Below are 12239 nucleotides of genomic sequence, written 5' to 3'. Positions count from 1 at the left end.
TCCTGAATACTACATGCCTTATCACCATGGTAACAACTCTAGAAGAGTTATTAAAGACAGGAGATAAGCTTAGTGAATTGAGGCCATTGTCATAGCGTACCATCTCAGAAGACATCTGTAGGGCCAATGCACAGTGTACCATGTCAAAAGACATCTGTAGGACCATGTCACAGTGCACCATCTCAGAAGACTTCTATAGGGCCATGTCATAAGCCTCATCTACACGGTACAATTTTCCATCAGATAGACGGATCTATTAGATTGATCTAATAAGAAATCGCATAGATTCGTGTGTAGACGTCCACATTGTTCCAGATCAATTTTGCGATAGAGTTTGCTTTGATAAGTACCCAAAATCTATTGCAAAATCTAACGCAATCCGATTGGACCGGTTGGAAAATTATCTAATAGATCCAATCTGACGGAAAATTGTACCATGTAGATAAGACTATAGTGTACCATTTCAGAAGGCATCTGTAGGACTATGTTACAGTGTACTATTTCATGAGACATTAGGAGAACTGTGTCACATGGTGTTATCTCATAAGGCATCAATAGGGCAATGTCGCACCGTATAAACACGTGCGGCATTGTAGGATTTTATGTAATGTCTGTAGGTCCATATCACACATTGTAGTGCCTCTGTAGGATGATCGCACTTTGTAGGATCTACCGAGATGTCCATAGGGATTATTTCACATTGTACGATTACATAAGAAGAACTCATTCAGTGAAAGTTGATAAGGCTGCAATTTCATGTGACTAAATGTATACCTAAAATGAATTTAAATGAATTACATACGGCAGACTCTGTATCCCTTTTAGGTGTCCTTTAAGTCTCCAGCATTCCAGTGCTAGTTACGCGTTCCACTAATCCTTGACATATTTTACACTGAAAACTTTATATTTTCTTGCAAAAGTTGAATATGCTATTTTAGAGCTTCTTATAAAGAACAGATCAGAATTTGTGTGAGATGACCCCTCATCAGGCTTTCATACATGTTGTGACTAGATGTGACAAACTGTAGAGAAAGAAGAATAAATGAAACAAGCTCAGTTTGTGATGAGCTCCAACAACCTTACCACACCAGAAGGTCTCTTCCATAAATTACATACCCTACCAGATGGTCTCTTCCATAGATTACATACCCTACCGGATGGTCTCATCCATAGATTACATACCCTACCGGATGGTCTTTTACATAGAGATTACATACCCCACTAGATGACCTCTTCCATAGATTACACTTGGCTTTAGGACACAGGGAAGTACCACCACAGCATCCTATTCCCCAACTTCTTGAGAAGTTCCTCTGCTATACCGCTGATAGAGTTTAGGTACCATTCTTGAGGAGAAGCTATATTGTAGTGTGACTTCTGGAAGGTGGACACTGTCCTCCTCAAAGTTGCTGATGAGTTTTGTGCAGGAACAGGTTGAATGAAGCGCATGAGAAGCCAGTTGGTATTAAACTGAGGATTGTGAGAAGCTAGAGCACATTATTCATGAAGGCTTCTGCTATGGCCCGCTTGTGTTTTTATGTCCAGTACCTTGGGGGTGCTGAGACGTTCTTCATTTTGCACTTTGCATGTATATGTGTGTCTCCCTTTCTCTGCCTCATCTGTCTGTCTTGTCTTCCCCTCCCCTCACTCCTTCTGTTTCCCCGGACGTCCGCTCATTCCAGTCCAGCCACGGCAAGAAGAGCACAGTAAGGAATGGGCTTCTTTCTTCTGCTTCTGTGGGGGTGACTTTCTCTACTTTATCCATTACTATTATTTTTATGCATATAGCGCCATCATCTTCCGTATCGCTGTATTCTGTCCAAAAACATACAATAATGGAGAGCATAGATACATGAGTAGTTCAAAATACTATACAATCAGGACAACCGGTGACACAAGTACCGATACATACAACTGATGTGTAATTTGAAAAACATCACCAATACTGATAGATGTTCATTTGATAAAATACACAGAAACCGGAAACACAAAGAAGAGGCCACTGCCCTTGTGAGCTTCCAATGTAGATGATAGTGGGGTGAACACACTGGGGCGCAGCAAGGGGTTAACAGATGAAACAGTGAGATTTAAATAGTAGAAATAGCAAATTATAAGCTTGTTTGAACCGGTGTATCTTGAGGGTACGTTTGCACATTCCCAGGCTTGGAGTAAGACTGACAGGTTGTGGATGAGAGTTCCAAATGAGGGATGACAATCCTGAGATGTCTTGGATGCGAGAGTGAGAGGAGGTGGCCAAGCTGGATGACAAGAGAGTCTCTTGGAAGGAGCGAAGGTTCCGGGAGGGATGATATCTGAAGATTAATAAGGAAATGTATGGAGGGGATAGCCTATGTAGAGCTTTGTATGATAGTGTTAGGAGTCTGAACTGGATACTTTGGGTGATTGTCAGCCAATGGAGAGATTGGGAAAGAGGGGTGACGTCAGACGAGAGGTGGATGAGACAAGCAACAGAGTTCAGTAGGGACTGGAAAGGTGCCAGTCTGTTTTTTGGTAGGCCACAGAGCAGGGTTTTACAGTATTCAAGATGGGATATTATTAGACCATGTACAATCGGTTTAGTAGTTTCTTGTGTAAGGTATGGACGAATTCTGGAGATATTTTTGATATGAAAGTAGCAGGAGGTTTCAATTTGTTAATATGTTGTTTAAATGAGAGCTAAGAGTCCAGAGTTACCCCCAGACAGCAAGCTTTAGGAGTTGAGGTTCTTGGGAAATTTTCTACATTAATGGCACCTATAGATAAGGGAACAGAAAGAGATGGAAGAAATCTCACAATCTCTGTTTTCTTTATGTTAAGTTTGTGGAAACGGGATGACATGAATGCAGAAACAGCAGACGTGACACTCGGGGACTTGAGATAATAGTGTAGAGAGATCAGGAACTGAGAGCTAGTTTTGAGCGTAATCAGCATGGAGGTGATACTGGAAACCAACAAACATATTAATTGTTCCAGGCCTTGAGAATAGATGGAGAAGAGGTCCTAGAACGGAGCCTTGTGGTACACTAGCAGATAGCGGTTGCAGAGAGGAGTTAGTGAGACAGTAAATGAGCATCCAGACAGGTAGGAGCTAATCCAAGAATGTGCCCTTGACTCCCAGTGACAAGTGTCTGCAGAAGCAGAGAGTGATCAACAGTGTCTGAGGCAGAGGAAAGGTCAAGGAATATTCGTATTGAAAATTGGAAACAGAGGCCCATATGCAATTCCACTTTTCCCCTGTGTTTTCTCCTTGGAGACAATTTTTCATCTTCTATTTAAAATAACTTTCCAGCACTTTTCAACTGAAAAAGTACTGAGAAGTAAGTACAAAAATACTATCAAAATTATTTTGAGTATTTTCTTGCTTGCTGCTGGCTTAACATGCATTTTATTGCCAAATTTAAAAATATCTCCTTGGAGAAAACTCAGGTGAAAAAGTGAATTGCATATGGCCCAGGAAGTCAGACAGTTCTGATTAGATGTGTTGTTCCAGCAGTTTGGAAGCAAAGGGAAGAAGTGAGACTGGATTATAGAGAGGGCTGTAGGGTCCAAAGAAGGTTTTTTTGATTAGTGGCGTTGTGGTTGCTTGTTTGAATGAAGATGGGAAAATGGCAGTTGAGATGGAGAGGATGAAAATAGAGGTTAGAGCAGAGATGAAGGAAGAGGAGTGCTGGGGGATAAGATAAGAGGGAAAAGGGTTCAGACCAAAGGTAGTGAGATGAGCTTAATGCTGGGAATACACGGTTCGTTTTTGAGGTGATTAGATGGTTCGATAGATAGTTTCCGACATGTCCGATCTCCCTTTTGATCTTTTCGCCGCTCAATTTCTGAAAGAAGTGAATGGAAAAAGATAAGAAAAACGAGCGAAAGATAAGAGAATCGACTGCGGAATCGAGCAGCAAAAACGATCGAGAGAAGAATCTAGTGTCAGAAACAAACCGTGTATTCCCAGCATTAGAGCTCAGTGAAATAAGGCACTGTTTGGCTAAAACTGTGAAAGCCGATAGAGAGGGTGAGGTCAGAGTGAGTGAGTGGCCAGGTAGAGATGGGGAGGGGGGTAGTTTCTAGTGGGTGAGCAAACAGGCAGAGGTAGGTGTGGCAGATGGTTGGACTGGTGAAAGAGGTTGCATTTTAAAGCTACTCCATATTGTATCAATTTTGCTAATAAAGAATGATGCAAAATCTTGAGCTAATAAACATGGTGTGTGGGGAGGGGAGGAGTAGGGAGCTGTTTAGGTTATGGGATTGTGAAAAGATGAGTGAGGTGAAGTATGAATGCTTTGCAAGGGAAAGGGCTGCTGCAGAATTGTTATTTATTTATTTATTTTTTAATGCTTAAAGTCTTCTGCAGTAGAACTTTTCCTCCACATCCTCTGTGCCACAGTGAGGTTTTTTTCAGTCGTTTTAGGGCACTTTAACACTGAGGCATTGCAGCATGTTTGCCTCAACCTGCCGCAGGGTAATGAAAGTCTATGGGGTAGTTCATACTACCCACGGTGCTCTGCACTGGAAGTACCCCTGTTTAATGCAAGCACATACCTACGTTACCGTGCAGCTCCTGCGGCGACTCGGAAGTCATGTAAATCTATGGTGACGCATGTGTGTTAAAATGCCCGCTGCAAGTTTTACACGTCGCACATGGGCAGAAGCGTATTTTAGCAGTATGTTTCCACGCTCGTTGCTTCAGCCACAGGAAGTGAGTTTCACTTCCTGCTTGGCCGGCTGCCAGACAGGGATTACCGCATACTCACGCAGCAATCCCCGAAAGCATACTGCCAATCCGCAGTCTGAAACCGGCCTAAAGGGTTGTCAACCTGACAACAGTCAATATTAAATTATTTGCTTTTCTGTTCAGTAAATATTTTACTCACCCTATGGCAAAAGTGGACAAATTCACAAAACCAAGTCGCCAGTTCATCTAGGGATAAACACTTATCTTCCCTAGGTTTGCGGGTACTTTGATTGCTGTAAATATAAGCGTTCTTCAGTGCCTCCTAGTCTGCGTACTACTTCTCTCTTTGCTAGAAAGGAGGATTTCTCTGCTCGCTGGGAACTGTAGTGTCACAGGAGGCGTGAATGCCCTCCAATTCTCTTATCTCTTACAGTGGCGAGCTCAACCGTAGAAATGTGGTGATGAAGGAGCTACATGGTTTGCCAACATTAGAGTGGACAGTATTGCAGTGAAAGGACACTCTGTACATGAATGACATATGCCATTTTTATTGTCATTTAGAAGTGACACCTGTGTGGCTGATCTGATTGGATTGTGCAGTGTGTCATGCATGGAATATGCCGTCACCTGATCTTCATCCTATGTTTGGGTCACTGACGCACAGGCTTTTAGGATGATGTATCAGTGTGTGTGTGTGTTTACACTTTGTGTGTGTGTATGTACATGAGTTACCGGTAAGTGTGTTGATGTGGGTGTGTGTGTGTGTATTTGTGTACAGTTGTCTTTCTGTGTGTCTGTTTACACCCAATTTGTGGACAGTGTGTGTCTGTGTTTTTACAATAATTCTTCTCTGGCATGACCCGACCACCAGGCATGACCATAATACAATTCCCTTACACACTGCACACAGAACACTGCACTCCAACATGACCTGATCACCAGACATGACCATAATAAAGCAGGGCTGTGGAGTCGAGGAGTCGGAGCAATTTTGGTACCTGGAATTGGAGTCGGTGGTTTTAATAAAGTGAGGAGTCGGAGTCTGATGATTTTTGAACCAAATCCATAGCCTTTGTAAAAATTAGATTAAGGAGTTGGAGTCGAGGAGTTAAAGCAATTTTGGGTACCTGAAGTTGGAGTCGGTGGTTTCATAAACTGAGGAGTCGAATGATTGTTGTACCGATTCCACAGCCCTGTAATACAGTACTGTACAATTCTCTTACACACTGCATACAGACCACTACACCCTAACATGACTCGAACAACGGACATTACCGTAATACAGTTCTCTTACACATTGCACACAGAACACTACACCACTCCTCTTATATGAAGCCTGTTCAATATATGATACAAGGTGTATATGTGACATTCTTTCCTCTTATATGAAGCTTGGTCTGGCAGTATTGACGACCAGGCTGATTTTTCATCTAAAAATGAAATTTGGATGAGGTTTGGCGATGTGCTGATCCTGTTCTCTTTTCTTTCAGGTCAATGTCTCTATTAGGTCTGGGGCAGGGAGGATCCTGTCCGGGTGGCCAATGCAGTGTTTAGCGGCTGTTATTAGGGACGACGGAAACATGAGTGGGGGAGCAGAGCAAGTGGACATCCTACCAGTCAGCTATGTGGTGAAGGACCGCTGGAAAGTGGTGAGTAGACGTCTACGTTTTACTGTTGTTTCACTGTGAAGGACCTGATCTTCCTTCCTATATTTAGAACTCCTATTCTACTATTGTGCCATGGTGTGACCCCAACTGTGCCAGTATTGAATCTTTCGCTATACCATGGATTGACCCCAACCATTTCAGTACTGTATTTAGCAACCTTCCATGGTATGACCCCAACCGTGCAAGAACTGGACCTTCCACTGTGCCATAGTGTGACCCCAACCATGCCAATACTGATCATTCCACTATACCATGGATTGACTCCAACCATGCCAGTACTAAACCTTCTACTCTTTCATGGTGAACATCCAAACTGTGCCAGTACTGAATCTTTCACTATACCATAGTGTGACTTCAACCATGCCCATACTGAGCCTTCAACTGTGCCATGGTGTGACCCCCTACCATGCCAGTACTGAACCTTCCAGTCTACTATAGTGTGACTCCAACCATGCCAGTGCTAAACCTTCCAATATGCCATGGTGTGATTTCATCCATGCCAGTTCGGAGCTTTCCACTGTGCCATGGTGTGACCCCCAACCATGCCATTACTGAGCCTTCCACTGTGTCATGGTTTGACCCCAATCATGCCAGTCCTGAACCTTCCACTCTGCTATGGTGTGACTCCAATCATGCTAGTTCCAAGTTTTTGACTGTCATATTATGACCCCAATTCTACCAGTACAGAGCCACTACTAAGCTATGTGTGACCTCCTCTTATACAAGTACTGGACCCTCTACTGTGTTATGCTTATGACGTCTAAATGTTCCAGTGCTGAGCCTCCAGCTATGTCATGGTAAATTCCCTATGTCTTCCATATGCACAAACCCACATATGACCTCTGCAGACACAGGCTGCATTGGATTTTAAAGTCATAGTCCAGCTGTTGAGTTGTTAACTCCATGTGTGAGTTTTGGGTGAGGACTTAGCATATGACCCCTCTTTAGTATTACCATATCTATGTTTTCTGCTGCTGACAAACATTGGTGGTGAGGACTTGAGCAGCACTGATGTAACTCTGTGGCACATTGTAGCAAAAGTGTGCTAATGGTCAACCTGATGATTGTTTGGCATATGCATTATTTCATTTGCATGTTGATTTGTGAGTGTTGAACGACGACTTGCCATGTTCTCCTCTCTCTGGTATCAACACATCTGTCTTCTGCAGCTGAAGAAGATTGGTGATGGAGGGTTTGGAGAGATCTGTGAGGCCATGGCCTTGTGTATTATTTGATTTACATGTCCATATGTGAGAGTTGAGTAAGGATCTGCCATATTCTCCTCTCTCTGGTATTAACATGTCTTTGTCTCTTGCAGCTGAAGAAGATTGGTGGTGGAGGGTTTGGAGAGATCTATGAGGCCATGGACCTGCTGACTCGGGAGAATGTTGCTCTGAAGGTAGAATCAGCACAGCAACCAAAGCAAGTCCTGAAGATGGAGGTTGCTGTACTGAAGAAGCTACAGGGTAAGATGAAGATTTGTTATGTGCTTCTCTCTATTGAATATAAGCCGCTGTGTACACCAGAATTGTAATTACCAAGTCGCTAAAGCGGAAATTGGACTGAGAAACCTAATATATTTTCTGTAGGAGAAGATTCACTGCTGGTATGTCACACACCGATTATTCCATCATTCCACACTGCCCTCCTCCAAGCTTTATACACATAATGCGAGTACATTTGAATTCGGCGCTGGTAGACTTGGGCGCTGGATCCAGCTGTTATATGACTGGTCCTGCTTCTGCACAAGTCCGGGCCGAATTAATTACTATTCCCCCTCCAGGCCGCCATGGATAGTGGGGGAATGAAATAATTCGGCTTCCAGCGTTTGCTGGAAGCCGAATTTATTATGATTTTTAAGCAACCTCGGCTCCGTCTTCTGACGGCGCCAACGTTACTCACTGAGCGCCGCTATAGACTGAATCCCTTTATAGTCCATGGCGGTGCTGGCTGCGCCAAAATCTAGCAGCGCTGAAAAGCACTGCTCCGCATAATGCTGTTCTTCCTGCCTCCATTACACTGATTCAAAGCGCCCCTCCATATTCGCATACATATCGCACCCTTTCCACGTCAGACGAGGACATGAGGGTGACCTCTTCTTCACATGAAGGTGAACATGGTTTTATTGAGAATTAGGGATGATCAATGAAATGCAAATTGTTCCTGAAATGATACAATTTTTTATGCAAATGTATGCAGTTTGAAAATGGTTTAAATTGATTGGTCCATTTTCAAGCTGCATAAGAATTTGCCTAAATGTGCATCAACTTGGAACAATTTGCATATCTGTGTGATCATTCCTATTAAGAATATCTAGAATTGTGGAGTGGCCAAGTATAGCGGAACGTGAAATAACAATATAACCCCTGTTATGCATTTATATACAATTCAGCGTGAGGCCCACCTGTCCCACATCTTATGGAATTTTGATAACGTTTTCCTATGTTTATGGACCAACTTTTTTTTTTTATTATAAAGAAGTGCTTTATCAATTTCTTTTCCAATTGGAGAGCTTAGGAGAAGAATCAGAAAGTCATTTCGGAGCCATCTTCTACCTGGCACAAAAGAGCGTTTCAGTTAAAAATGCCTCCGTGTATTTTTTCATAGATTCATCAGTGAGTATGCCCAATACAACGCTTTTGGCATCCAGCTCAGTTGGGCAGCCCATCTTATCATGCAGGAACTTAAAGAGAACCAGAGACGAAGCACCCTCATGTATTTTATTACATTTATCAGTGGGAACATGACAGTAAACACCTACCCTGCTTTTAGTTTTATTCTTCTCAGTCTAATCTATCTGTTATCAGCTGTGATAAGAATCCACGGACTGATTCAGTCTATGTTTGACCTGGAATCATTATAGCTGAGTCACTCTTCTGTGGAGTCTTTTCAAGCCCAAGCCTGCCCCCTCCTGGCCCCCTACTCAGAGCTGTTGACATGGGAGGGGCTGCTGCTGCCAGAAAGAAGCTCTGACACACACAAGTGTATCTGTGTGCAGTGTGCAGCCAGTCATTATCTACTGTATGCAGTTTCATTTCTATGAGAGACACTTCCTACAGGCAGCCACACAGCATACCAGAATAATAAAGTTAAAAAGCAGACAGATGAAAGGCTGCAGCAGCCCTGCTTGTCTATAGTCTCATAGAGGCTAGACAGCACATCCAGAACAGTTTATAATCTGGAAACAGAAGAGATATGAGCCGGCGGCCATATTGGATATTTCCTGGAGCAATAATGATTAAAAAACACTCAAAAAGGCACACCAGAGTGGCGAAATTATCAGGTAGAGCATTTATTCTTTACAAGCTATCAACTGATATGTTTATTTTGTGTGAATCGTTCATCTCTGGTTCCCTTTAACGTTCTGTGACCAAAACAGTGCTATAGGAGTACATTTCCACAGAAGATGCCATACTGTGGGTTTGGAAATGTTGCATTTAGGACAGTTGGGAGAGGCGCCTCTCTTAAAAAGTCTAGATTCTCCTGGGAGTCAAATACGCCTGATGTAGTATTTACAATTGTGTAAGGCATTCTTTCAAACAGGAAGCACTTTGTGACTACTTGTAAAGCATCATTCCTTTCTTCCTCATCTAGGTCAAGAGCACATTTTGCCCATATTTCCCTTGATGGTATAGTATAAGACTTGAATTTAGTAGTAACAACCATAGAGTACAAGTTGCAGCTAACATGTTGGGAAAGTCTCTCACAAACCAGCTGCAAAAGTGGTGATTTATCTACTACTATATTCACACCATGAAATCATACTGTGATAGCGTGCTGCATTTGTCGATACCTAAAATATGAAGGCCAGGAATAAGTAAGCTTAGGCAGAAGGGAGTCATAGGCTATTAGTTTATTTTCCTCTCTCTGCCCCCAAAACATGACATCGTTATTTTTTCAATACTTGACTCTCCCGGAATGAGTCAAGTATTGAAAAAATAACGATGTCATGTTTTGGGGGCAGAGAGAGGAAAATAAACTAATAGCCTATGACTCCCTTCTGCCTAAGCTTACTTATTCCTGGCCTTCATATTTTAGGAAGGATTGTGCCACAATTGGATAAATCCATTCAATGAAAAGAACCGTACAGCTAGAGTAGAGTGGTTGCTGGTGTGGGGACCCCATATCAATGCAATACAGTAAATTGAAAGAGGGATCCGCACACAGACTTGTCTGGAACAATGTTAGCTTGGACGGTCAGATGTCATTTATGTGTGCATTGGAACAATAAAAGCTACATTGTTCCAGACAAGTCTGTGTGCAGATCCCTTTTTCGATTTAAGAGTTGGATGTAAAACTCATGTTTATTTGCATCCATATAACTTAATATCCACCATTTCACTCCCTGGCTTCTTGTTTTAGTATGGTATTGCATGACATCTCTCTTGGAACAACACCTTTCAGACAGTCTAGTGTAAGCTCAACTGCTTTAGAATGCTCAATGCAGCCCATTAGTTTAGGATTACTCAACTTCTTTGCTCATTACTGTTTGTCTGGCTGGTTAGATCTCGCCTCCTGTACGGCCTCACCTCAACTGTGTCTCTGTTTTTTAATGTCTCAACAGGGAAGGATCATGTCTGCAGATTTATTGGCTGTGGGAGAAATGAGAAATTTAACTATGTGGTGATGCAGCTTCAGGTACAGTATAGATTTCCAGAGACTGAACCATGTTGTTATATTTGATATGTGGTATAATTGCCTCCCATGAGGATAGTCATTGTAAAGAATTAGACCAGAGGAAACCGCCAATCAAATGTTAAATTGATGGTTGTTTTCTCTAAGAATACCAAATGGAAGTTTATTTAGGCTGCATTGCTGTGGTGGCATTGGTCTTCAAGTTGGTCATTGTCTGGACCAAAGCTTGAGGATGCCTTTAGTCCGCATTGTCCAGATAAGGTGGAGACTTTTATGTCTTTTGATCTACATTGGGTTGTGGGAGGTTGGGAGTTTGTCCTTGAATCCATGTGGTCCAGCTAGGGGTAGATGAGGCCAGATGAGTTGGAGAGCTTCAAGCCAGGGGTGTTGGTTTAATTGGAAGCCACATGATACAGGAGGAAGTTGGGAGTATTTGGAACCTGGTCCAGATTTACGAAGGCCTTGAAGTTGCATGATCCTGATAGAATGGATATTACACTGTGACAGGAGTGAGGCCATAAGGCTTCAACGTCGCTGCTGGTGGTAGCTGTGAAGGTCCATACTTCAGAGGAGTCTGGTGATGATGGCTGTGGAGTTCAGTGAGTCAAGTAATGTTTGAGGGAGTGATGTACTGTGAAGATACATCACCAAATCACGAGAGGCCACATTGTCCAATGGAGAGGATAGAAACTGCATTTTTGAAAAATGGTGGTGGAAGCAGCAGTTGAGCTGCAACTGGTTCATGATTTTTTTATATGGTGTGGTCAGATTATTTGCAGGTGTCCATTTGAAGAGATTTAGCCTTCAAAAAAGCAAATCCTGGCTGGGCTGGGTGTGACCCTTGCTGTCTGAGTTCAGGGTGCGATTACATGGACATTTTGTAATGACAAATTGCCATGGTCACAGACGAATGATTAAATCCAACTTGCTAAAAAGTGGTTGAAGTCAGAGGTCCTGGACTGGAGAGAGGGGTGGTACCCGAGATCCCTACCAGTAGCCCACAAGAATGGGTGAGTCACTCAGACCCAACAACTGTAGATTAAGTGATGGAGCTGATTGAAAGGTTCCAGGTTGTGAATGATTTGGTCCCCATGAGTACACCAAGCAGGATTGACCCACCATGAGCTTCCCACTTACTGATGAGTCTGAGCAAAGTAGTATCCCTTACAGGACGGTTCAAGCTTCAGCCTGAAAATTGCTGTGGATTGTGCTACATGGTATCATGACACTTTATCCAAAATAATTGCTTCTTTAAATTATTTATGTGT

General features: G+C 42.7%; 1 protein-coding gene across 1 annotated transcript in view; it reads left to right on the top strand.

Moving 5' to 3' along the window:
* TTBK1 (tau tubulin kinase 1) overlaps positions 1-12239 on the top strand; it is a 102067-nt gene that overhangs the window by 34363 nt on the left and 55465 nt on the right. Inside the window, exons 2-4 of the mRNA XM_068232593.1 lie at positions 6160-6318; positions 7655-7802; positions 10901-10974. Of these exons, the coding sequence (XP_068088694.1) occupies positions 6211-6318; positions 7655-7802; positions 10901-10974 (330 nt within the window). The 5' untranslated portion in view covers positions 6160-6210. The remainder of the gene's footprint in view (positions 1-6159; positions 6319-7654; positions 7803-10900; positions 10975-12239) is intronic.

This window comes from Hyperolius riggenbachi, chromosome 4, assembly GCF_040937935.1.
Source record: "Hyperolius riggenbachi isolate aHypRig1 chromosome 4, aHypRig1.pri, whole genome shotgun sequence".
Lineage (NCBI taxonomy): Eukaryota > Metazoa > Chordata > Amphibia > Anura > Hyperoliidae > Hyperolius > Hyperolius riggenbachi.
The sequence above is the reverse complement of the archived record's forward strand: the minus strand, read 5'-3'. Positions and strand labels throughout refer to the sequence as shown.